We start from the raw sequence: 24,762 nt of genomic DNA on the forward strand, positions 1-24,762 counted from the left end.
CCCTGGAGAAGAACATCATGGTTGGTAAATAGAGGGTCAGCGAAAAAGAGGAAGACCCTCAACAAGATGGACTGACACAGTGGTTGCAACAATGGTTTCGAGCATAGCAACAATTGTGAGGATGGCGCAGGACCGGGAAGTGTTTCATTCTGTTGTACATGGGGTTGCTGTGAGTCGGAACTGACTCCAGGTCACCTAACGACAACAGCAACAACACAGAAGAGGACTTCAAGACCAGGCCAATCACTTCTTTTTAGATGCAAAAACTGAGGCCATGAAGGTCAAGTGATTTCTCCAAGATCATGTTTAGTTAGTGGCAGGGCAGGGATTGGAAATAATCTCATTATAGACACCTTCTCCTACCAAACATGTGACTCTCTTGCTTTTAAAGGAATGTCCTGTTCTCAGTTCTCATCCTTCACATGCTGGGTGGTGTGGCCAGAGAGAGAACTACATAGGGAAGGATGAGGATTACTCACTGCCAGGCGCACACAGGGAGCGCTCCTAAGTTCTCCCCCTGTGCCATGCCAGACTCTTCCTGTCAGACTCTCCCCATCCTCTGGCTGGCCTGGGTGCTTATGCCTTCCCACAATAAAGAATACCAAAGCCATTCTGTTTCAGGGATAAAACAGTTTTGGAAATACACAGCAGTGATGGTCGTACAACATTGTGAGTGTAATTAATGCCACTGAATCGTACACTTAAAAAGGGCTCTGATGTCAAATTTTATGTCATATATACTTTTCCACACTAAGAAATAAAAAAGAATACTGAAGTCATGCCACATCTGGGTGGCAACAGGCTTCAGTAACATCTAGAAGCCTCTCCACCCTCACAAGGAAAGAAAATGTGAGCCAATGTTGTTTCGCCTTGTCTTCCATGGAGCTCACAGTACATGCTCCAGAAAAGACAGCCGAGCCTTCTCTGGGACAGGATCTGAAATGCCAGGGGATGCTCACAGACTGAACATCTGTGGCTGCCTCCCACTGTGGGCTGTACATTGCCCTGAGAAATACAAATCTGCTTCAACACAATGGGAGATCCTGGAGGCATTCAATTCCACTCTCACATTCATCAAAATGTACAGGCTATCCAGCCCGAATCATAAAATTCTTGTTTTTTTTTACTCAACAGTATAAGGGATAATCAAGACCATCTCACTGATCAAAACACACAAGGAGTCGTGTCTTTACAAGACATTCTGCTTTGGGGGTAGAGGGGTGGCACAGGGAAAGACAAAAATAACAAAAGGCTAGAGAGACGGCTGAGAGAAAGGAGAAGAAGGTAGAGACATGCATCTGTTCTTTTGACTTGAAGAATAGATAGTGGATAAACTTTACACAGCTTTGGTTACTCATGTAACATCCCTGGAAACCAACAGATGGAATCTCTCATTGCCAAGTTGTAATGCATTTCACATTCATGCTCAGCATCAGGACACTGGGCTTGCCAAGTACCAATAAACTGCTGATAGTAAGAATCACGAATCCACAGCAGAGCCTCCGCCTCCCGGCAGCAAGGAAAGCACTCTACGTTAGAATTTCCACAAAAGGCAGCAGGTACAGGAATCCAGACATGAAAATTGAAGGTGACCAATGTCCATAAGAAATATTTACTTTTTTAGTATAAAAATATAAAGGTGACCCCTTAGGATCATTCGTTTCTATTATTTGATAGGGCTCCTATGAGTACTGCAGCAATTAATTCTTATCCTAAAGGATAGTTAAAAAAATAACTATTGTATTCAAGTATTAAGGCAACCTACAAAATCAACCTCAAGAAGGCTTTAGTCTATGTCATTCTGATACTTTCTGAAATTAGTCCTTGAATACAAGGGCCCAAAACTCTTGAGCTGAAAAGTTTTGATTCCTATCCACCAGCCACCTTAGTGCCTGGGCTTCTTTCTTAGATTGCTGGAAGCTTGGTATCCACATCCCTCGCAAAGGGCTCCCACGTGGAGCCAGAGGTGAGAAAGCAAACACTGTAGGCTCCGGGCAACTCAGGTGGGTAACTTCTGCCTTCCACCTTTTGGGTGGTAAGCCCTGCAGTGAGAGAAGGAAAATGAGAATTAAGAACATATGGAAAGGTAGCACACTTCCTGTGTCCCCGCCTCACTATAATAGAACCCAGCACATACTTTTCCTAAAGCAAGTACCTTCACTTCTTAGAGTCTCAATAGTTACAACGTTGAATACCTGAAGGGGAAAGTAAGCATATACCATTTATTGAGAATATTCTATGTAGCAGACACTCTGGAAGGCACTTTATATAGATTGTCTCATTTAATTCTTATGGCAAGCATATTAAATAGGTACTACTAATCCACTTCCGGAGGTGGGAACTAAGGTTCAAAGAATTACATTATGATGTCCAGTATACCTAAGATCCAACCCATTTTCTATAGATTCAAAAGTTTCCCCTCTCTCGTTATTTGTTTATTGGTTCACTTATTTCCCTTTCCCCTATATCCAACTGCCATTATCCTCCTCCCCATAGGCAAACATCTTAATTTTTTTTTTCCCACTGAGACATTTTACTTGATGTACGTATTACACCCCTAGAAAAAGAATGTCAGGATTCTCCCTGCTGTGTGTTTTCATCTTGCGTCCTCATGGTCCATGATGCCAGCTGGGGTCATCAGTACAATGAAACTAGACTGATGGGATGGGAGTAGATTATTCTGCCACTTTTCTAGAGCTATGAGTTGCACATCAAATCTGGGGCTGATTACACTTCTTTAACCTGCCTGTGACGTTCACAACAATTTCCGTAGCTCTGTGATCATCAATGATTTCAAATTCGCCAATGTAACCCTGCTTCATCATCACAGTCAGAAACCTATCGATGATTTTCGAGCATGGCCTGATAAGAATCTTGGGTTTGTCTCTCTTCTCAGCGTTATTGACGCTCTTAAAGGCGTTGGTCTGGACATCATATGCACCATTACGGCAGCACAGAAAGATGGCGGAAAGAGCTTAATTTCTTTAATACAGTTCCTTTTATTTAAAAGTCTTTTTGCAAAATGTATTCTGATCTTCTGTGCATGTATTTTTAATTTATTTATGTGATTATATATATGTATGTCTCATTCTGTTTATTTTTTTCACCAAGGCTTGTTTTTACATCTATCCATGCTGTCATATGCACATCTCATCCCTTGATTCTAACATATTTCCACTGCACTCAGCTGTGCCTACACTACGATGTTTCCACTAAACAGTAATAATACCTGCCATTTGCATAGGACCTCATTCTTTCACGATGGTTTCACATGGACCGCTACTTCTACTAGCCTGGTCCAAGCTCTATCTTGCCTTATTTCAATACTCTCCTAATTGGTCTCCCTGCTTCCACCCTTGATCTACTTCAGGCTATACTCAGCAGCCAGAGTGATCCTATTAAAAGGTAAGTCAGATCTTGTCACTGCTCAGGTCAATGTCCCCCAATGGTTTCCCCTCTGCTTTTGAAAGAGGCTTAAGAGTAATAAAATGTTGAAGACTGGAAAGTAGATGGAAGAGTAGTAAAACACCTAACAGATCCAGAAAAAAAACTGAATCCTAAACCAGTAGTAGGTGAGCTCAGAAGCAATCTACTTTACATCACACAACTCCCAAAGGCTCAGGAGGCAACAGATACTCCTGGAATTTGTGTGGGGGGTGGGGGTGGGGGGTAATTAAGAAGAATTAATTGAAAGTCTGCTTAAGAAGCGGTCAGATATCCAGATCCCTTGCCCTCTTCCTCATGGCCAAGTGTCTGCCTCTCCCTTCTCTCCCTTACCTGACAAATGACTAGAAATTTATTATCTGGAGAATTAGAACAGAAGGTTTCTTACCTTGAGAATGTAAGGCGACAGCTGAGGGCAGTGGTATGGTATTGAAAACAGTAGGATTAAGTGAGTATATGAATACCGGATACTGAGACCCTCTGCCTCCTCCTACAATCCACTCCCACAAATGTCGGTAGCCAGAGCCTTGCAAGCGAGGCAGGAAGATAAAGCATCCTTTTCTGGGGAATATGTCCAGGAAAACATACCTCAGATATTCCCTAAGGAAACCTAGCCAGATCACCCTACAATGAAGCTCGCAGTCAACAAGCCTCACTTGTGCTTCAAGCTTCCAATTAAAACACCCTAATATGAACAGGTAACCAAGTATGATGATTTATTTTATGTGTCAACTTGGCTAGGCTATGATTCTCAGTGGTTTAAGACACTGGACTGGTTGCTGTTCCACAACGTAATGTAATGCAATGTAATTGCCCTCCATGATGTGATCTGATGGGATCTACCAATCAGCTGAAAGGGGAGTATCCTTGGGGGTGTGATCTACCTCCAGAATATAGATGGAGGTTCTGGGAGAGCTTCATTTCTCTTTGGACCCTGCACTCTTCTCATCACCTGACCTATGGATCTTGGGACATAAGCTAGCAGAAATCTCCAGCCTGCTGTCTGACCTGTGGATTTTGGACCTGCCAATCCCACAACTGCATGAGCCAATCCCTTGAAATCTCAATCTCTCTCTCTGTATATATATGTATATAGAGAGAGAGAGAGCAAAGCAGATGGAAGAGAAGTAAGTAGTTTTCTTTTTCCCCTAGAAAATCCAAACTAAGACACAAAGATTACATAACAACTGAGAAAAAAGTTGCCAACATGAAGTATGGAGGAAACAGAGGCAAGGCAAAGAGAAATTTTAGAAAACTTTAAAGGAAAAAAAATTGCACAATATCCTCAAAAAGACAAAAGAAAATATTTTATCAATGAAAAAAATAGTTACCATAAAAGAAATACTCAAAGAGAATTAAATCTTAGAAACTAAATATATAATAGAAATGAAACAACCAATAGAAGGGTTGAAGTAGAAGAAAAAAATAAAGAAATGGAAAAAGCATTTGAATACTGGACCTCCTGGACTGGTTCTTTAACATTAGAGCGCCAGTCCTGGAGGCCCAATATACAAAGAAAAGAAGAGGGAAGAGAAGAAATATTGAAGAAAGTAAACTCAGATCTTCCAATTTTGAAAACCTTTCCCAAAACTGAAAGATCTAAGTTTCAAATAGAAAGAACCCACTGACAGCCCAGCAAGGTAAATGCAAACAGTCCCTTGCCAAGGTACATTATGATGAAAATTCAGAACACAGGGAAGAAAGAAGAGATTCTACAAGCTCCCTGAGAAAAAAAGGTACATTCTGAGAATCAGAAATTAGAATGGCTTTGTGTTTCTTAAAGGAGCCCTAGTGGCACAGTGGTTAAGCACAGCTAACCAAAAGGTCGGGGGTTTGAACCCACAAGGTGCACCGTGGGAAAAAGATGTGGCAGTCTGCTTCCATAAAGATTTATAGCCTTGGAAACCTGTGGAGCAGTTCTACTTTGTCCTGTAGGGTCGCTATGAGTCAGAATTGACTCCATGGTAACAGTTTTGGATTCCTTGACAGCAATGCCGGAAGTTAAAAGGCAATGGCTGAGATTCATTGATGAATGATAACATTAGTGAGTAAAACGTTTAAGGAGAAACAAGATATCGGCATAGCCTCAAAGTATCTCTCCCAAAATATTTAATTATTGTGGTGGTTTTAACATCTGTCCACACATTATTTGATATTCCTCCCTCTAGGAGGTGAAGTTTCATTCCCCTCCCCTTGAGTGGGGACTGGACTTAGTGACTGGCTTAGTAACTAGTAACTTTATAGTGGAAAAACCTGGCAGATACCACCTTAAAAAAGTGATCAGAGTTAACATCACTAGTAATATGTCATGTCGATATCATGCATTCCCTGATATGATACAAGAAGAGTACATCACCTCTGTGGTATGATTCCCAAAAATCTATAACCCAAGTTTTAACATGAGAAAACATCAGACAAACCCCTATAGTGGGACAATCTATAAAATACTGCCCTGTACTCTTCAAAAGTGTCAAGGTCATTAAAAACAAGAAAATCGTGAACAACTCACAGATAGGAAAAAACTAAGGAAACATGATGACTAATTACAACCTGCTGTCCTGAACTGGATCCTGGGACAGACAAAGGACATTAGTGGAAATACTGGTGAAATATTAGTAAAGTCTGGAGTTTACAACAGTATACCAATACCAATTTTTTGTTTTGATAAATTTAGCATGGCTATATAAAATGTACTAGAACGCTCTGTATTATTTTTGCAACTCTTTTGTAAATCTAAAATTATTTCAAAATTAAAAGTTTTTTTAAAAGGCAATGGTAAAATGCTTTCAAAATTCTGAGTAAAATTGTTGTCTAACACACAGCTTAACTGTTGCTTAAATGTTAGAGTTATGAAGACATTTTCAGACATTCTCCCATGCATCACTTCTTAGAAACTATTGGAGGGTATGATCAACCAAAACAAAGGAGTAAACTATGAATAATGGAAACAAAGAATACAATAAACAGAGGCTCTAACACAAGAGCAAGGAAAAAGAGAAAAAAGGTAAATTCCCAGGGAGGTTCCAGGCTGATGCTCTGTACTAAGTGTAGAGGGCTCTGTGCAAACTGTAGCGGGTCAGAAAGCTCCAGGAAAGACTTCTTCATCAAGATGAAATGAATTGGCTGCCTGGACTGGGATTCTTTCCCAAGACAGTATTGAGCACAGAGAACCAGAATGCCAATCTGAATTGCAGACCACTAGGAAATGCTAAGACTTAAAATATGTGAAGTCTAAATACAAAGTTCAAAGGACCAGAGGTAGATCTCAAAATTGGGATTACTTACCCAGAGTTCACGTTTGGTGGAAATTGTATTTGGAGCAAGAACAGAAAAGAAACAAGCAAGGGGAGCCCAAGGTGATTACCACAAAACAACTTTTGGGAGGCCATCAATCATTTTCTTGGCTTTTAGATACAAAATACAAGGCTATATCCCACTGAACTGAAGGATCAGAAACAGGTATCTAGAATGGGCTACGGTAGGGAAGTTTTGGTTCAATTTAGAGAATAATGTAACTGTCAAAACTAACCAAAAAAAGAGTACTTATAAAAAATAATGAGATCTGTAGCACTGGAAATGTTTCAGTACAATTCGCAGACAACTTGTTCATGATACTTGAGTCACCAGCTCAGCTGGTAGTTGTACCGACCACGTATCTTTTAACGGTCCTTCCACCCCTAACCTTGAATGACTGTTTTTATGAGAAAGTCGGTAATAAGAGTTTATCCCTTGCCTTCTCACTGAAGAGAAGAATCCATTCAAGAGTGTAGGATAAAGTTACATTTGAGGGTGATATCACAAAGAAAAGAATCTTATGAAATGGACTCTTTTCCTACTCTAGTGCTCTTCCAGAAATCTCTCACAGTATGATCTGAAGGAAGTGTGTCTGATGAAATAGTTATGACTTTTTTAGAAAGAACTAAGTTTCAGAATCCCAAATTGCCTTTCCAGCTGAGGTCCTGGGCAGAAAAGCAAGGTGTTTCTAATGTATGAGTAACAGAGGTTTCTACTTCCACTTAGGATGCAGAAAACTAGAAGAGAACATTGCTCCTACTCTAAAGTGAGAAAACGTCAGATAATCTACAAATGCATAACTTTTCTTGAGCCCATCAGGAAAGTGAGACCACACAGCAATCAAGTAACTAAATTCCAAAAAGTGACAAGCCACTCCAAGGACAGACGAGATATATAATCTGTTTCATCTTTGGCAGAGAACGGGAGAAACAGGTGGCCACCAAACAAGTGAGTAAAAAGAAATCAGTTACAATTTTAACAAATTTATAAAGATGAAGTATGGATTAGCATGCCAGTTTGAAACAGTTGGGAGTCCCAGACACAAAAGGGGAATTCAAACTCACTCAAAAGCTTTTTTCTATGGATCTCCATCAGATGCTCAGGAAAAAAGATTGGGAGCAGGACAGGAGTCCAGAAAGAGGCCCCTTCTCCCTGGCAGGGGGTGATTAGTTGCTGCTGGGGGACATGCAAGAACCCCTTCCCACTTCACCAGATATTTTCCTCATAAAAAGAAAAAGCCTTAACCACTGGGGAAGGGGCAGTAAGCCCTCCTACCTGTAGTCTCAGGGGAAAACCCATTGCTTCTAAAGGAGGAGTAGAAGCAAAACCCATCTGTCTCTGTGAGAGAGGGAGGCTGGAAACTGTCTTGGGTCTAGGATCCTACAATAATACCAAGCAGAGGCTGCCTGCTACTGGGAAAGAGCACAAACCCATCTCCCATCCAAATCCAACCACAGATGCAAGGCAGAGTTTGACTGCCATGGGGAAGAGAGGCAAAAACAACTCCACCCCTGAGGCCCAGGAATGTAGGGCCTGGCTAACACTAACGCTGGATCAAGACAGCAAAGTATGCACCCTGCCCCCACTATGAGCCTTGTGATAGAAGTTTACTGCCGGAAGAGGGTCAAGAGCATGGATCTGTGGCATAGCCATGCAGAAACTGCTAAAAAGCTAAGAGAAGAACAAGGATACTAAGAAATACTCTTTATCACACCAGGCCCCACTCTTAGCACAAGTGACAGCAATAAACCAGTGAAATAATCTGAAGTCTGAGGAACACTAAAGGTAACAATAAACCAAAATCCATTGCCTCTGTGTCAATTCCAACTCAGAGCGACCCTATAGGATGGAGTAGAACTGCCCCATAGAGTTTCCAAGGCTGGTGGATTTGAACTGCTGACTTTTTGGTTAGCAGCCAACTCTTAACCACTGTGCCACTGGGGCTCCAAAAGGTAACAATAGCAACCACAAAACCCAAATATAGCTCAACTTCTAACTAGACTGACTCATCTTCCCACCCTAACAGCCTGACAGAAAAGAGGTATGTCCATTTTCAAGTGCAATTGCCGTTTACCTCAGTCTTTACTGTTCTTCTGTACACGATGTCCAGCAATCAATCAATAATAATGAGACACAAAAAATTTACAAAAAAAAAAAAAAAAAAGGCCACTGACTGTCAAGAGATAAATCAATCAACAGAACCAGACTCAGAGATGACTGAGATGTTGGATCTATCGGGAAGGAACTTTGAAATAACTACCATTAATATGCTAAAGGATACAGTGGGAAAGGTAGATAACATGCATGACCTTAAGGGGAATTTCAGCAAAGAGATGTAATAAAACAACGGTCAAATGTAAATGCTAGGATTCAGCAACTGATGAGATGTTAAATTAGGTGACATCTAGCTACTTCCAACTCTGACATTCTATGATTCTAAGCCACAATTTCAAGCAAGTGAGAAGAAAAAAGCAAAATAAGGAAATGGATGGTTTACATGCAGAAACATGAGGTAACTGATAATCTCCCATTTGTAAATGTTCCCTGACATCTTCAATTTAAAATGTAAAAAGCAATGAGAAATTACTAAAGGCACTTTTGGTCAGAAAGTAAATTCTATTAACCTAAAGACAGACTGTCTGCTTTGTTCAGTTTAAATACAAACAGGAAATCAAATCATCTCCAAATTGTCTTGTCTATTAGAATCATGGCATACTGAATTCTTTCTTTTTCCTAGAAATCATCCCCATTTCCATACCTTATTTATAATTCTAACTTTAAAAGATCATCCAAACTACTTACAACATCATGTCTAATCTCAACGGAGAAAACTTTTGAATCAAGGTATGTCTACTGGATGACTTTTGACTTTCAACAGCTGATGTCTGTGATACAGAAAACATAAGGTCTTATACTTAGTAGACATTAGATAATAGTTTTTCAAATAAAGAAAATATAAAGCAGCTCATCTTATCCTGATAAGTGTCTGTTTGATGACTTAGGGTTATTACTTGTAACAGTGATTTTGTACCAAAGCGTACACGACTCCAGAAAGTTTTCAAATGAGGACAATGCACTTAAATTCATCTTTTATTGCTAGAGTTCATCATCTTAGCCCAGTAGTTAGTGGAAACACTATAACAGCTGTAGTCTGAACCCCACTAACATGACAGTTTTTTTTTTTTTTAAGGCATAGATTCACAAAAACAGAGTTAATGGCAAATGACTTAGTTAAACTGAGAAAACTGAATTCTTAGTGGGAAAAGCAGAAAAGCAACTCAGTTTATACTACAGGATCCCCAAGATATTTAGGAATTTTGTGGCATCAAAAATCTTTGGAGGTGGGTGTAAAGAGGGGGCTAAAAACAGGTTGTCATTCTGTTAAGCATTGGAGTTCCCAGATATTCATCTGTACAGCCAGGTAACGGACATTCTCTCATCCCAGCAAAAGTTGAGGTGTGTCTTCCAGATAGAGTAAAACAATGGGTTTCTGGACTAAAGGATACTAGGCATAAATGAAGGTAAGGACACTGTACTGTAGCAGACACTTTTTATGTACCTGAACCTCAGCCTAACCTATCTCTTGTTCCAGCTGTGCATGAGCTCTGACCAATGTCATACCTCAACTACTCCTAAGTAGCTCTCATTCCCTACCCTGGCATTTAACTGCTGAAGTCATTGTGGAACTCTACTCTGCACCCACACCACACATGTGCAACCCGAGAGTGAGGGGAGGGAGATAAGTCCAATGGGGCAAACTTTTGATCAAAGGGGCACTGGAGCCAGTGGATAAATTCTTCCCCCTTTTTAACTCTGAAGGAATGGTCCTGAGATTCAGTACATGCTTCTTAGTGGTGGCGTCCCAAGGATTAAGCAATTAGTCCCGCTTAGAAGTACTCAGCTCAATAATACATCCTCATATCAGCTCTCCTGCCTTCACTGCTTCACTCACCTGTTCTCACTCCTCTGCTCTAGCATTATACTCCCTAATAAAATAATAATACATATGCCTCTGCTTCCATTTCTGTTTTCGGGGAACCCAGGGTAAGATAGTCAGTACCAGAAGTATAACTAGAAAGTATTATCACCTGATGGCAATAAAGGCCCCACTGTTGGTAGTAAATTGGCATTAAAATTATTAAGGCTATCATCTGTTTCATTACCAGTAGTCAGCATATAAGTGAGAAAACAGAGTCCCTGCTCTGGGAGGAAATAGCTTACAGGTACTGGCAAGAACTGGGAAAGCGTATGTAGGAGTTTTTCTTGATTTGGACCAAAGCTGGAGGAATATAAGGCTAAATAGGAAAGATTTTATTGGAAGGACTCATTTATGACATGGAATTCAACATCCTGCCAAGAATACTTGAAGCTCGCCCTAATAGCTTGTTGAATGGCTCCTTGAAACTTAGACATGATGGCAGCCTACAATAAAAGAGACAGAGAAACCAGATCTTCTCTGGCATAATACTGAGGAAGGAGGTCAGAAGGATCAGGGAATTGGGAACGTTAGAATGGATTTACCACTTAAGACCAGAGAACTAACCACCTCATTATGTTCCCTGAGAGGGCCAAGAGGACACTTTCTTCACTAAATCAATATGGAAAACACTGGTGAGGGAAGGACTGGCATTTTTTAGATCATTGGGACTATCTTCTGTAGACTGGGGCTGAAAGTAAGAGATGGCCCTATGGAACAAGGGTCCCTAATATCAATGGAGATTCCAGAATGAGTGAAGGCCAGGTATCAGCACATAACCATCAGAGACAAGGAGGAAGTAATTATCATAATTATCAACTCACAGGGATCATGGCATTTATAAAGGTGAGATAGATGGTCAGGGTGACTAGAGTGTTGCTAATTCAAGGTCCCTCACTCTATTTCCAAACCTTAGTTCACAGACCAGCGCCCACTGATTGAAAAAGACACTGGGTCCCTCCCTTTAGGAATGACCCAACAATGCCACTGCAAGAGATCTGTGGCCATTTGCCATGGTATCTGTACATCAGAGAAGGAAAACAGAATATTCAGATTTTCAAAGTCTGCTGGATATAGAATCTGAGTTGACACTGTTACCAAATGACTCAAAATTCTATCACGGTCCTGTGGTTAGAATAAGGGCTTATGGCAGCCAGGTGATACATGAATATTTTGCCTATGTCCACCTCAAAGCAGCTTCATTGGGTCTGCAAATCTGCCTTGTGTTTATTTCCTTGGTTCCAATTGAATACCGGGAATATTTATACTTAGCAGATGGCAGAAACTTCACTTGGATTCCCTGATCTGTCATGTAAGGGACATTATGGCAAAAAGGATCAAGTGGAGGCCCTTAAAACTGCCACCTCAGCCAAGAGAGTAAATCTGAAGCAATGACATATCCTGAGAAAAATTGCAGAGACTGGTACCACCATTAGACTCAGGGATCGTGGTCCCCATCATCATTGTCGTTAGTTGCTGTTGAGTCGATCTCAATTCATAGCAACCCTATGTGTTACTGAGTAAAACTGTTCCGTAGTACTTTTTTAGCTGTAATTTTAATGGAAGTAGATCACCAGGACCTTCCTTCTGTGGTACTGCTGGGTAAGTTCAAACTGCCAACCTTTAGGCTAGCAGTTGAGCCCAAACTGTACCACCTAGGGACCTTGGTCCCCATCATACATCCCAGAATACCCCTCATTTAACTGACCTTTCTGACCCCTTGACAAAAACAAGATAAATCATGGCAGATGATGAAGGACTGTCATTGTCTCAACCTTACAGCAGACCCAATCACAGCTGTCTTACTGAATGTAGTATCTATCTATATAGGAGCATATTAACATTGGTCCTATCAACATCTCATGTTAATGCCCACCAAAAAACATCAATTGAAAGAAGCCTTGCAACAAGCAGGTGGATAGTATGGCTTGTCTTTGGATGTCAGTCAGTCTTTGTCCTCTACTACCCCAATGAACAGAGTAAACATCATGGCTATTATAGAGCTATACATAGACCCACAAACATTGGCTCCCACTCATCAAGGCAGAACTCATTAACTACCACTGCTGAATACCTCACCTACTAGCAGCAACGATCAATGCTGACCCTTTGATATGGTTAAATTATGATATGATTAAATTCCTTGAGGAGACCATCTAGCCACTTGGTGACACACTGAATATATTAGCCTCTTTCCCCTAAAAGAGGGAGCAATTTGTCCTTATTGAAACTGACATTTACTTAGATACACGTTTGACTTCCTTGTCCCTGATCCGTAAGGATATAGTAACACTTGAACACTATCAACTAACTTGACCAAACTTACATCTATAGAAACTCTACTCAGTAACTGCAGAATATACATTCTTTCCAAGTGAAACATTTACAAAGAGTAACCATATTCTGGGACATAGAACGAGTCTCAATAAAATTAAAATGATTCAAGCCCTACAATGTACATTCTCAGACTACAATGAAATTAAATTAAACATCAATAAGATATATGGAAAATTTCTAAAGATGTACAAACTAAAAAACACACGAATAAATAACCCATAGGTCAAGAAGAAAATGCGAAGGAAATAATTATTCACTGGTTTTGCTTCTCTAGCGAACCCAGCGTAAGGCAGATGCCTTTATGAGCTGAGAGCAGCTTCCAGACTGTAGGCCAGCAAAAAACTGAAGCCCTCAGTCCTACAACTACAAGGAGCTGAATTCTGCCAAGTTTGGAAGCAAGTTTTCCCCAGTTGAGCATCTAGATGAGAATCCAGCCCTGGATGACATGTTGATTGCAGCCTTGCAGAGGACTCCAAGCTGTGCCCAGACTCCTGTCCCAGAGAAACTATGAGATAATCAGTGTCTGTTGTTTTAAGACACTAAGTTTGTGATAATATTGTTACACAGCAATAGATAACTAATACACTAGTTTATATGTTTATAAGAGAGAGAGGAGGGGAGAAGCAGACCAGAGAGAGGGAAAATGCATTTGACATCCTGATAGTATTTTTGAAATCCAAATATAATAATTTAAACTATCGTCAATTGTAAGATAAAAAATAATTGGAGTTAGAGGAAATGAAATTTTTTCTTTCAGCTTTTCCCTAGCTGAAAGAGAGAAAGTGAAGAAACTAAAGTATAAGTAGCTTACTTTAAGGAGTGCTATATATAAGCACCTATGAATACAACATCAGGATTGGAAGAAGACTCATTAACAACCTGCAATATGCAGATGACACAACCTTGCTTGCTGGAAGTCAAGAGGGCTTGAAGCACTTATCAATGAAGAGCAAAGACTACAGCCTTCAGTATAGATTACACCTCAACATAAAGAAAACAAAAATCCTCACAACTGGACCAATAAGCAATATCATGATAAACAGAGGGAAGACTGAAGTTGTCAAGGATTTCATTTTCCTTGGATCCACCATCAATGCCCATGGAAGCCGCAGTCAAGAAATCAAACAACTTATTGTGAAAATCCACTGCAAAGACCTCATTAAAGTGTTAAAAAGCAAAGATTTCACTTTGAAGACTAAGGTGCACCTAACCAAGCCATGGTATTTTCAATCACCTCATATGCATGCAAAATCTGGACAATGAATAAGGAAGACCAAAAAAGAACTGATGCATTTGAATTACGGTGTTAATGAAGGATATTGACTCTACCATGGGTTGCCAGAAGAACAAACAAATCTGTCTTGCAAAAAGTACAGTCAAAATGCTCCTTAGAAGCAAGGATGGCAAGACTTTGTCTCGTGCACTCTGGACATGTTATCACGAGGGACCAGTCCCTGGAGAATGACAACGTGCTTGGTAAAGTAGAGGGTCAGCGAAAAAGAGGAAGACTCTCAATTAGATGGATTGGCACAGTGGCTGCAACAATGGGCTCAAACATAGCAATGATTGTGAGGATGGCGCAGGACTGAGCAACATTTTATTCTGTTATACGTAAGTCCACTATGAGTTGGAACCGACTCAATGGCACCTAAAACCAACAACATATATAAGCTGTAAGAAAACTTGTAAGATAAATGCAAATGAAAACAACTTCTCTCTAATACCCTTTAATTTACTTTCACAGTATGTTTTGTTGTTTTTCAATAATGCACACAGTAGCATTTTAGAATTTTAACTAGTTCATTGAAATGCAAAGAAGTCTCCTAATAATCTTCACTGTGTTTTCTTTTTTGCTACAATGAAGCCCTATATATTAGTTAATAAAGGAAGTCATTAGAAATCATAATGTATTTTCTGGTAAAAATGATGTAATACTGTTTAATGAGAAACTATTTGTTCTGTAAACCTTCATCTAAAGTACAATAAAAAATAAAAGACCAGACTAAGACCAGATTTACTGGTCTGACAGAGGCTGGAGAAACCCCGAGAGTATGGCCCCCAGACACCCTTTTAGCTCAGTGGTGAAGTCACTCCTGAGGTTCACCATTCAGCTAGAGATTGGACAGCCCCATAAAACAAAACGGGGCTAATGAGGCACAGCAGTCCAGGGACAAGGCCTAGAAGGCAAGAGGGGACAGGAAAGCTGGTGATAGGGAACCCAAGGCTGAGAAGCGACAGTGTTGACATGTCACAGGGTTGTAAACCATTGTCATAGGGCCATACGTGTACTAACTGTTTAATGAGAAATTATTTGTTCTGTAAACCTTCATCTAAAGTACAAAAAAAAAAAAGAATTACCTATGTGAGATCAAACTGACAACAACAACTCAAAAGGTTTGATGAGAAGCCTAGGGGGCAGTGAGTTGAAGACAATGGTGATGGAATAATTTGGAAAAGGATAGTGAGAATAGCAGCACAACGGGAAGAATGTAATCGATGTCACTGAATTGTACATGTAGAAATTTTTGAAATGGTGTATCTTTGGCTATGTATATTTTCACCAAAAAAAAAAAAAGGTCCTCCAAAGTTGAGAAGGGAGGGTGTGGACATGTCGCGGGGTTGTTAACCAATGTCATAAAACAATATGTGTACTGACTGTTTAATGAGAAACTATTTGTTCTGTAAACCTTCATCTAAAGTACAATAAAAAAAAATTAAAAAAAAAAGAATGATGTAATATTTATTGTTCCTGTTCCTGATCAAGACCAGATAAGAGTTTACAATTCCTTAATTGTTAAAATTAGGAAAATGTTTCAAATAGTTTAAATTTGACTAAATATGGATATATTTAATATATGAAAGCCATATATAGTATACATAAAATACATTAAAATAATTCCATACACTGTTTAGGTTTATGCTTAATCTGAAGTTAATATGCTAGCAAAACAAACATTTAAATATTTAACAAAAATTGTTCGCCTTCCGAGAATTTAGATAGAACACTGTGTGTATACGAGAGGCAGACAAGGGATTGGTGGGTGATAGTATGGGCCACTTCATTTTAAAAAAACTTCAAGGGAAGTTGAAACTAATCATTTTCTTTTAATAAATCTCTCATTAAAAATTCAGTTATACATAAAGTGAGACCTTTTTATAAATAAAGTAAGCAAATGAACAGACAAATATTAAGAGCATCTAGAAATTTGAAGACATTACTAAGAACTTTAACTAAAATAATTTAAGAAAAAGAACTCTTAAGGATTAATAAGTAAGCAGAAGATTAGTAAGTGTGTAGAGAAAGAGCAAGAATAAGAGAAGAGGAGAAAGAAAGCAAGACAGACACTGACTGGTTGTATATGTGAAATAAAAATAAGTTTCAAAACAGCAGCCTGTGGGGAACAAGAGTAAGGGGTCTGGCAGCGATGTCATACTCCTCTGCCATGGCATTGTGGTACAAGGCCTAAAATTAATGACATCTGGAGCACTGGTGGCACAGTGGTTAAGAGCTCGGCTGCTAACCAAAAGGTTGGCAGTTAGAATCCACTAGCTGCTCCTTGGAAACCCTATGGGGCATTTCTACTCTGTCCTATAAGGTCCCTGTGAGTTGGAATCAACTCGACAATGATTTGGTATTATGTGCTGCCTTGACATCTGATAACTTCAGGAGAGCTTCAAATGACCTAACCAAAAGTTCCCCTCCCCATGCTGCTCCTGCAGACAAGGTCCCTTAGCCAAAGAACCCTCTTGATCAAGATAGCCAGGTGTACTTCCTGCTTATCCCTGAGTAGCAAGTTTCAGTTCCCTGCCAGCCTGAAGAATTATTCAAACAAGTAAATCACATCCTCCCACAGGAACCAGGGGGCACCCCACCCTCTTCATACTACAAAGCCTGCCTCCCACAGCCCTGGTTGTTCACTTTGTTCCCGAATGCAACCCTCATGTGGTTTTGTGTGGTACGCAGTGCCCTCCTCCCCTGGGCTGTGAGTATATGTGACTAATGAACTTCTGTTCATTCCATCTCTCCAGGGCTGGGTGCTGTGTGTTTGGCCATCCCCATAATCCTATGGCAGGAATCCCTCCCTCAGCAAGGGGGTGAAGAAAGGTGATTAAAACAGTATTGATGGAGTGGTTAAAGGACTGGCTCTGTGGATGAGATTCAGAACTTCTTAAGTTTGTTTTTTTTTGTTGTTGTTGTTGTTTTGTTTGTTTTCTCTCTTCTTCTTCCCTCCTCCTCCAGCCTTCTTGTGTCATTGCCCAGCACCCACAGCATGGGTGTCCTCTGGAAGAAGCAATAACCGAAGGAGAACTCAACGCCTTAAGGAAGAAGCACGTGACTAGTAAACTTCAGGACAGCCCTCAAGGGACAGTAATGAAATAGCCAACCTTCACACAGCCCTTGGCCTCTAACAGCAATGAAGAGCAGGGATGAGGCAGTAGCAACAGAAGGAAGTGCAAGCACCCATGCAGAGATCATCAAGACAGCCAGCACCTCCTCGCTTACCATTTCCTGAAGCCTAAGATTATCCCACACCTTGCTGCAAACCATACACTCGAATGCATCGATATAATTGTCCTGGTTGATGTCTTGCACTCCCCACTTCCGTTCCCTGAGAGCCACGAGAAGTCGCTGGTTGGAGATCTCACCATTCAGCTTCCATTCTATGTAGGCCTCATAGAGTCTGTCATCATAATCCAGTTGTCTGATGTAACTTGCCAGATCTCTGGGGTGAGAAAACTCTGACACAAGAATAGCACTTCTGTTACTTGGAAGCCAGTCTTTGATGCTAGGAGACCCATAATACACAGGGACGACCCCCAGCTTCAGTGGTCTCCACAACTTCTCTGTGATGTAGTCATCACAAACTGCATTCTCAAAAGCAAGGATAAACTTATACTGTGCAATGATCCTGTAAAAGCCATCGGTGTCCATGGAAGCTGGAGTTTTCAGTGGCTGGGGGAGATCTTTATTTCGTAAACACTCACCATAGGAGTCAACCTCGATGTAAGTCATCAGCTCCCGAACATAGCTGTCTCTATCTGATGGTGGATCACAGTCTGACTGTATATACACCAGCGGAGCCAGTCTTTGTCGGAGGTTGTTTTTGGACTGCAAAGGAACCAGGTATCGGAGTGATTTCAGGACTTCTATCCCCTCCAGGTACTGGGTAGTTAGTGGCAAATGGGAATGCCTGCTGAACGTAGCTGTGTAGTTAAACAAGGTGATGACTGGCTTGTGAAAGAGCTTATAATTGTTTTTCGGAGACTCTTCATGAAAAAGGGCCCAGTCATGATGGGCTTTCCGAGGTAGGGGTAAGCTATCTATGTTAAAATCAGTACCTAGAAAAAGAAAAGGAAATATTAGTACACCCGAAAGAATTCCGGTGTTTAAGTTTGAGTCCTCCTCGTAAGATTAGACTATAGAGACGCTTCAGACTATAAACAAGAGGCGCGTTACAGGGCCACTGCTAAAGCCTAGCTGTCAATCATAAGTTTTCACCCCAGAACCAGCTCAGAGAGTACAGCCAAGTAGACAGACTATCTTTCTCATTTTATGAAAAAGGAAATGAGAGCAGCGTCTGGCTAGGCTCTAAAAGGAGAAGTTATTCCACTGCCTCTTGCAAGTGACTTCTCTTCCCAGAGGTGTCATCTAAGAGAGGATAGGAGAAATAAAGAGATAAAGACAGACAGCTCTTAAGAAAGAAAAGAGCAAGAGAAAGGAAGTCAAAAAGGAAAAAGCAACCAGGCTGCCAGGTTGATTAACTGAAAAAAAAGTGAAATCATGCAGAAGTAACCAGAAGAAATAAACAGCATAGATTTTTTTTAATCCAAAATGATTGATTTCCACAAACAGCAGTTAATCAATCTTAGTCAAAATGGTAGACAAGACACTTTTAAAGACCAGAGCTGATAATAGCACTATGTTACAGACCACTGCAGGATGGACAGGAATTAACGAGCACATCAAGAAATAGAGACGATATAACAGGATTGTAATTATGAGGGATTTTAGCTTCCATGGGATTAATTGGTGGACCTCTGAGACATGATGATGTGCCAGACAGAAGTGATGGATGTGGTCAGCAATTGTTTCCTGACCATGTGGGTAGAGATCCAATCAGGAAGAACTACTTCTATAACCAAGAAGAAAGAATTACAACAATATCACAATACATAATGCAGAATTTCTAAAGTGGTCCTGACACTGATGATTTTGTAGCCCTTAATTTGAATTTTTTTTTAATAAATGTAAGGAAATAGAAGAGAAAAGTCTACCTTCCAGCACTCATTGAAAAAAGAGCATCAAAAAAAGAAGAATGAAAGAAAAAATGCTTCCAACTAAAGACAACATATTCTCTAGAAGAGTTCATAAAAATTATTTAATGCCAGTTCACACTCTGTCAAGTAAACATAAATTCTTTGGTACCAACAGTACATCAATGAGAAATCAATTAATCAAGAGAGGTTTTTAAACAATTAAAGATCAGATAATATTATATTGGAGGGCATGTGCTGAGCACTGAGAAATTGCTGAAGTGTCTCCTCCCTCTGTCTTGATAATAGGCTGTTATTCTCAATATCAGCAATAGTGACTAACATATAAAAATGCATACATACTTGTCTCCTTGGCATTTGCTATTTTGACCTCTAGCATCAAAAAGAATACTCATCTACACACCTGAAATTTAATGACATATATGGTTGGATGATCGGCAAAGGTTAATAATCATTAAGATAGAGGAACATGAGGATGGGAAAGAGAAGAGAATTTTAGAAGAAAGGCAATCCATGGCATTGACGTGGTAGCTGCTGAGACAGATCTAGGCTGGCCAGGTGGACAATGATGGGAACTGGAATCTAAAAATCAGCTTGAACATAAAATTTCTGCCTAAGGCATAACAGAAAATCAAGACCATCTCCCAGGGACAGCAAATACTAGAGATCAAAATTGTTTAAGACTAGAGACTGGAGGAGAATATTAAAAGAAAAGTAGGTCCAAAATCAGCTGGGAGATCAGACACAGGGGTCTTGAGTGAGTGACTCAAACACTAGTGGTAGTCGACTGCTAATCCTTACGTGGCACATGGGTGATTCCTAATCTGGCTTACCCGGAGTGTGCCACAGCAAAGATCCAAAATACACAGCAGGAAAGCAGAAAGACAACAAAGCCTGCCTGCAATGATTCAGAGAATGGAGCGGGCCTGAGTTTCATCTCTTCCTGTCTACGTCGGTGAACTGTACAAGGGATTACAATGACTTCATCTAGACTCTTTCGTAGCCACTTTCTAGGTCCACCTGGGTCGTGTTGGTAATGGGGAATGGAACTTGAAACCGGTGCCAGTTACAATGAGAATTTCACTCATTATAACTAGGAGATGAGGGCTTATGGGCTCATTATACCTCCACTAGTTGCAACCTCTATCAAGTTGCAATTGGAGCCTTGTTGAAAGGGAGAAGAGCAGGAGGCCCCTAACACACGCAACCAAAGTAGCAAAAAAAGTCTACAGAATCTAAGCAAGAAACATTTATATTCATGTATTAAAACAGCAACACACTTGCGTGTGAGGCTCTTATACATTCACCTGAATTTTGTTTAGTTTGCAGGGGTAAGGTTCTCTTTAATAATAGGATGATGCGTTTTTAATAGAGAGGAAAGTCAAAGGAGTCTAGTTCTCCAGAAACACTTCCCATTATTTGCCACTTAAAACAACATGTTCACGTTTTCCCCAGTAGGCTGCCAAAGATGGTGAAGGGGCAGGTCCTGAAGCTCAAGGGCAAGGCCATTTCCTGGGCCGCCTGGCAGCCGTGTGGTCAAGCAAGGACTCTGGGATGGAAGGCGGTGGTCGTGCACTGTGAGGGCATCAACATTTCTGGCAACTTTCACAGAAATAAGTTGAAGTACCTGGCCTTCCTCCTCAAGTGCACGAACACCAACTTGCCCCACTGGCCCTTCCCACTTCTGGGTGCTGAGCCACATCTTTTGGCTGACCATGCGATGAGCGCTGCCCCACAAGGCCAAATATGACCAGACCACCCTGGATCACCTCAAGGTGTTCAGTGGAATCCCCCTTTTGATAAGATAAAGCAGATGGTGGTTCCTGCTGCCCTCGAGGTTGTGAATCTGAAGCCCACTTGTAAGTTTATCTACCTGGTGTGTCTGGCTCATAAGGTTGGCTGGAAGTACCAGGCAGTGACCACACCCTGGAGAAGAGGAAGAAAAAGGCCAAGATCCATTACAAGAAGTAGGTCATGCAGCTGCAGAAACAGGTCAAGAAGAACATGGAGAAGATGATCAACAAACACACAGAGGTCCTCAAGACCCATGGACTCCTAGTCTGGGCCCAGTAAAGACTGTTAATGCTTCCTTAGGCCTGTCAGCCCTTTCTCCATCGCTGTCCTGGGATGTACGGGGCCAGAGGGTGGCATCCTATGTCCAGGTTCCACAGGCAGCCTGGGGCTTGGAAGGCTGGGGGTGTATAAAAAGGGCCTTAGTCAGGTTCTGCGTTTATGACCACTGCTCCTCGTTCAGAAAGACCTTTCTTTAAAGAGTTTACAACTACTAACTGCTGTGCAGGAATAACTTGTTTATGACCTACCTGCTGTTCATGTGAGAAGTCTACAAAAATGGATAGTGGGAACAACTGGTTTCAATAATTTTACAAAAGTGACCTAGAAAGCTAATTGCAGGGATCCGTAAATTGTAAATGGGGCATTTGTTGAAAACATTCCACGTGGTTATATATTATACTCTGCAGCTGTAAGAGTGTTACAAAATGTTGTGTACACAGTGTGATCCTGGTGTTGTACACAGGGTATTTATAAATGCGTAGACTAGGAAGGCATGGAACCGAGGGGTTACAGGTACTTCCCTGTACTTTGTGATCAGAAACAAATCAATTATATGTAAAGAAAGGACAAAAAAAAGCATTTTCTAGTTGCTTCTCTAAGTCACACACAAACACAAGATCACGTTAAAATAGGTTTTCTGTTAGCTTCTTCCCAACTAAAACTCTCTGATTTTCTGGGGAAGATTAAAAAATATGCGTTATTTTGCCCGGTAAGCTTCTCTCCTAAGCCTAGCGCTTCAGATGGCAAACACTCAAGAACACTGAAATTAGAACCGTGACGGACGTAAAGCACTTCACTGGGGATATCGTCGCCTAGATGAGTGTCAGTACCGTGCAATTTTTAAAAAGGAATTGGATGTGACTCAGGAAACAACTGAGTTATTTAGCTCTCACTGACTCCGGGGCATTGCCAATTATGACAAGAATTGAAATTGGGGTCTTTACAAAAACGAAAATCAATTAACCTATGATAAATCCATAAAAAAGTGATTACCTTGCATGTGACTGGTTTGCTAGTTTTACACAGTCCTCTTCTCTAGCTCTTACATTTCATCTAGAAGGGTAACAACTATACATCCAAACTTCCATGTCTCTGGGATTTTGTGTTTACTGAATACTGACAAATTCACTTGTTCTTTAAATAACAGCTGACAAATAGCTCTTAAGCATGAAAGCGCACTGTAAAGGGAATTCTAACTTGGACTACAAATGGAATACACTTAATTCTGGCAAATGATGCCAGATTGCTGACTATGGAGGCCGAATTTGAAATAGCAGACAAGCAGAAGAATGGTGATACTTTATGGTTTGTATTTAGCCTTGTCCCTCTGCAAGGGACATATACTCTTCTTTTATTACTTTCACACAACGTGGTGAAAAGAGAAGGCAGCAGTATTACTCGCCCCACCCTACTAACAAAGTCTGAATCACTTATCTAGAGAAAAAAGCCCCAGGTGACCGAAAGAGACTAGAATTTTCAGATTTGGCCTGCCACAATGTTGATTCGTTGAGTGCCTTACTCTTGGAACTCTCAAGTACACCCCCGAAAATACTGCCCAGCTTTAGCACACTAACGTTGTAAAACCCAAGTTTTCTCAGGAAAATGGCATGTCTTAATTTGGAAGAGAGAAGTGTGTTCATAAAACATTCTCCAAAAGTTAATCTCTGCTTTTGAAAAGAACTTCTACCATAAAACAGATGAGGTGGCTCCAGTAAAAAAAGAAAAAAAAAAAAATCCCAAGAGAGATAACTAAAATTTTTGAGGAAAAATAATTTAGGCCAAAGGGCTGCCTCATATTTCACCATCTAGCATTTGCATATATAGTTCATTGCTATTTCTAAAGCTTTTTCATATGAATTTTCTCAATTTTCCCATATAGCCCCATCAGACTCTGAGAGTTAACTAAAAACTTGAAAGAATGGTGTTGGTACTCAGAAAGGCTCTTACTACCTCAGGCTAAATTCTGACCAAAGGCACTGTACCCACGTTCCTCGGCAAATATGCTGGCTCTAGCCTATTCAGAAGGACCTGCTCTCATACTAACTTCTGGACCCATATTCTTCCCTCTTCTCCCATCATCTCTCTTCTTGGGTCCTTTCACCTGACCCTTAAACGATTTTCCCTCACGTAGCTCTTTCTCTCAATTGTACACGCTCAATTAGGTGTCTGTCTACTCTTCTACCCCTGGGCATAGAAATGTCTCAAGCTCCCTTACTGAGCCTGTGCTGTAGGCCAGTCAGTAATTCACAGTCCCCTTCTTCCTGTCAGGCCTGCCCCTAACACATGCAGGGCCTGAGGCAAGAGTTCACATAAAGTCCCATATACCATATTCCTAAATATTTGAAAGTTATAAATCAATCTAACAAGCTGTTAAATGTTTTATCCTTCTACCTTATCATACGTAACCCAAAAAGAAAACAAATCTGTTGCCATTGAATCTGTTCTGACTCATAGAGACCCCAGTGTTACAGAGGAGAACTGCTCCATAGGGTTTTCTTGGCTGCAATCTTTATGGAAGCAGATCACCAAGCCTTTCTTCCACGGTGCCTCTAGGTAAGTTTGAAATGCCAACCTTTAAGTTAGTAGACAAGGGCAAACCATTGGCACCACCCAGAGACCTTCATGATAAAAAAAAAAAACGTGTAAAGCAATACTTAACACCAAATAATTGTGGGTGACACATATTCAAAATCAGCATCTTTTTTTTTTTTTTGCCAAAGATTATGATTCTCTTTGGGGCTTGACAAGGAGACAGGAGAGGATTTCCCTCTCGTTTGCTGACTCAACCTCAACTGCTCCCTCAAGCGTTCCCTTCCATTCACTCGGCACCACCACGGATGGAACACCCATCTTCTCTTCCTCTTTAGGGTGGGGGTGAAGTTCACGCATGTTAAACTGTTCAGGCTCTTGCCACTCCCCCACCTCCAGTGTCTAGGTGCCTCCTGCAGTGTGTGTGTTGGCTCTGAGGTTTCTCCTCAGCCCGCAGAGTCCCTGCCAGACAGCATCATCCTTCCAAGTTGTTCAAAGGAACCTGAGGCTGGAAGGCCAGGTTCAAATTTAGAATTCTCAGATCTCTTAGTTCCAATCAGAATGTTGTGGTTTCCTCCCCGCGTCCTTCCTTCCATTCCTGGCCCTATCTCACACTGTGAGGGGCCTGGAAGTGAGCTCTCTGGGACACAAAATTCTGGGGTCCTGTTACCTGGAGTGTGGTGTATTATAGCTGTTGTTGTTAGGTGGCGTTGACTTGGTTCTGACTCATAACGACCGTATAGGACAGAGTAGAACTGCCCCATAGGGTTTCCAAGGAGCGGCTGGTGGATTTGAACTGCCAACCTTTTGGTTAGCAGCCAAGTTCTTAACCA

General features: G+C 40.9%; 1 protein-coding gene and 1 pseudogene across 2 annotated transcripts in view; one reads left to right on the forward strand and one right to left on the reverse strand.

Moving 5' to 3' along the window:
- Nucleotides 1-1,330: 1,330 nt before the first annotated feature.
- The window catches only part of FUT10 (fucosyltransferase 10), a 75,879-nt gene continuing 52,447 nt past the window's right edge, over nucleotides 1,331-24,762 (reverse strand). Inside the window, exons 3-4 of one of the 2 annotated variants that reach the window (XM_004383391.2) lie at nucleotides 17,556-18,391; nucleotides 1,331-2,042 (exon numbers count right to left, since the gene is read on the reverse strand). In XM_004383391.2, coding sequence (XP_004383448.1) covers nucleotides 1,818-2,042; nucleotides 17,556-18,391 — 1,061 coding nt within the window. In that variant the 3' untranslated portion in view covers nucleotides 1,331-1,817. The remainder of the gene's footprint in view (nucleotides 2,043-17,555; nucleotides 18,392-24,762) is intronic. The other variant, XM_004383390.1, reaches the window with a different exon arrangement.
- LOC105756654 (60S ribosomal protein L13a pseudogene) lies at nucleotides 19,098-21,400 on the forward strand (annotated as a pseudogene).

Source organism: Trichechus manatus, unplaced genomic scaffold (genome assembly GCF_000243295.1).
Source record: "Trichechus manatus latirostris isolate Lorelei unplaced genomic scaffold, TriManLat1.0 scaffold00109, whole genome shotgun sequence".
Lineage (NCBI taxonomy): Eukaryota > Metazoa > Chordata > Mammalia > Sirenia > Trichechidae > Trichechus > Trichechus manatus.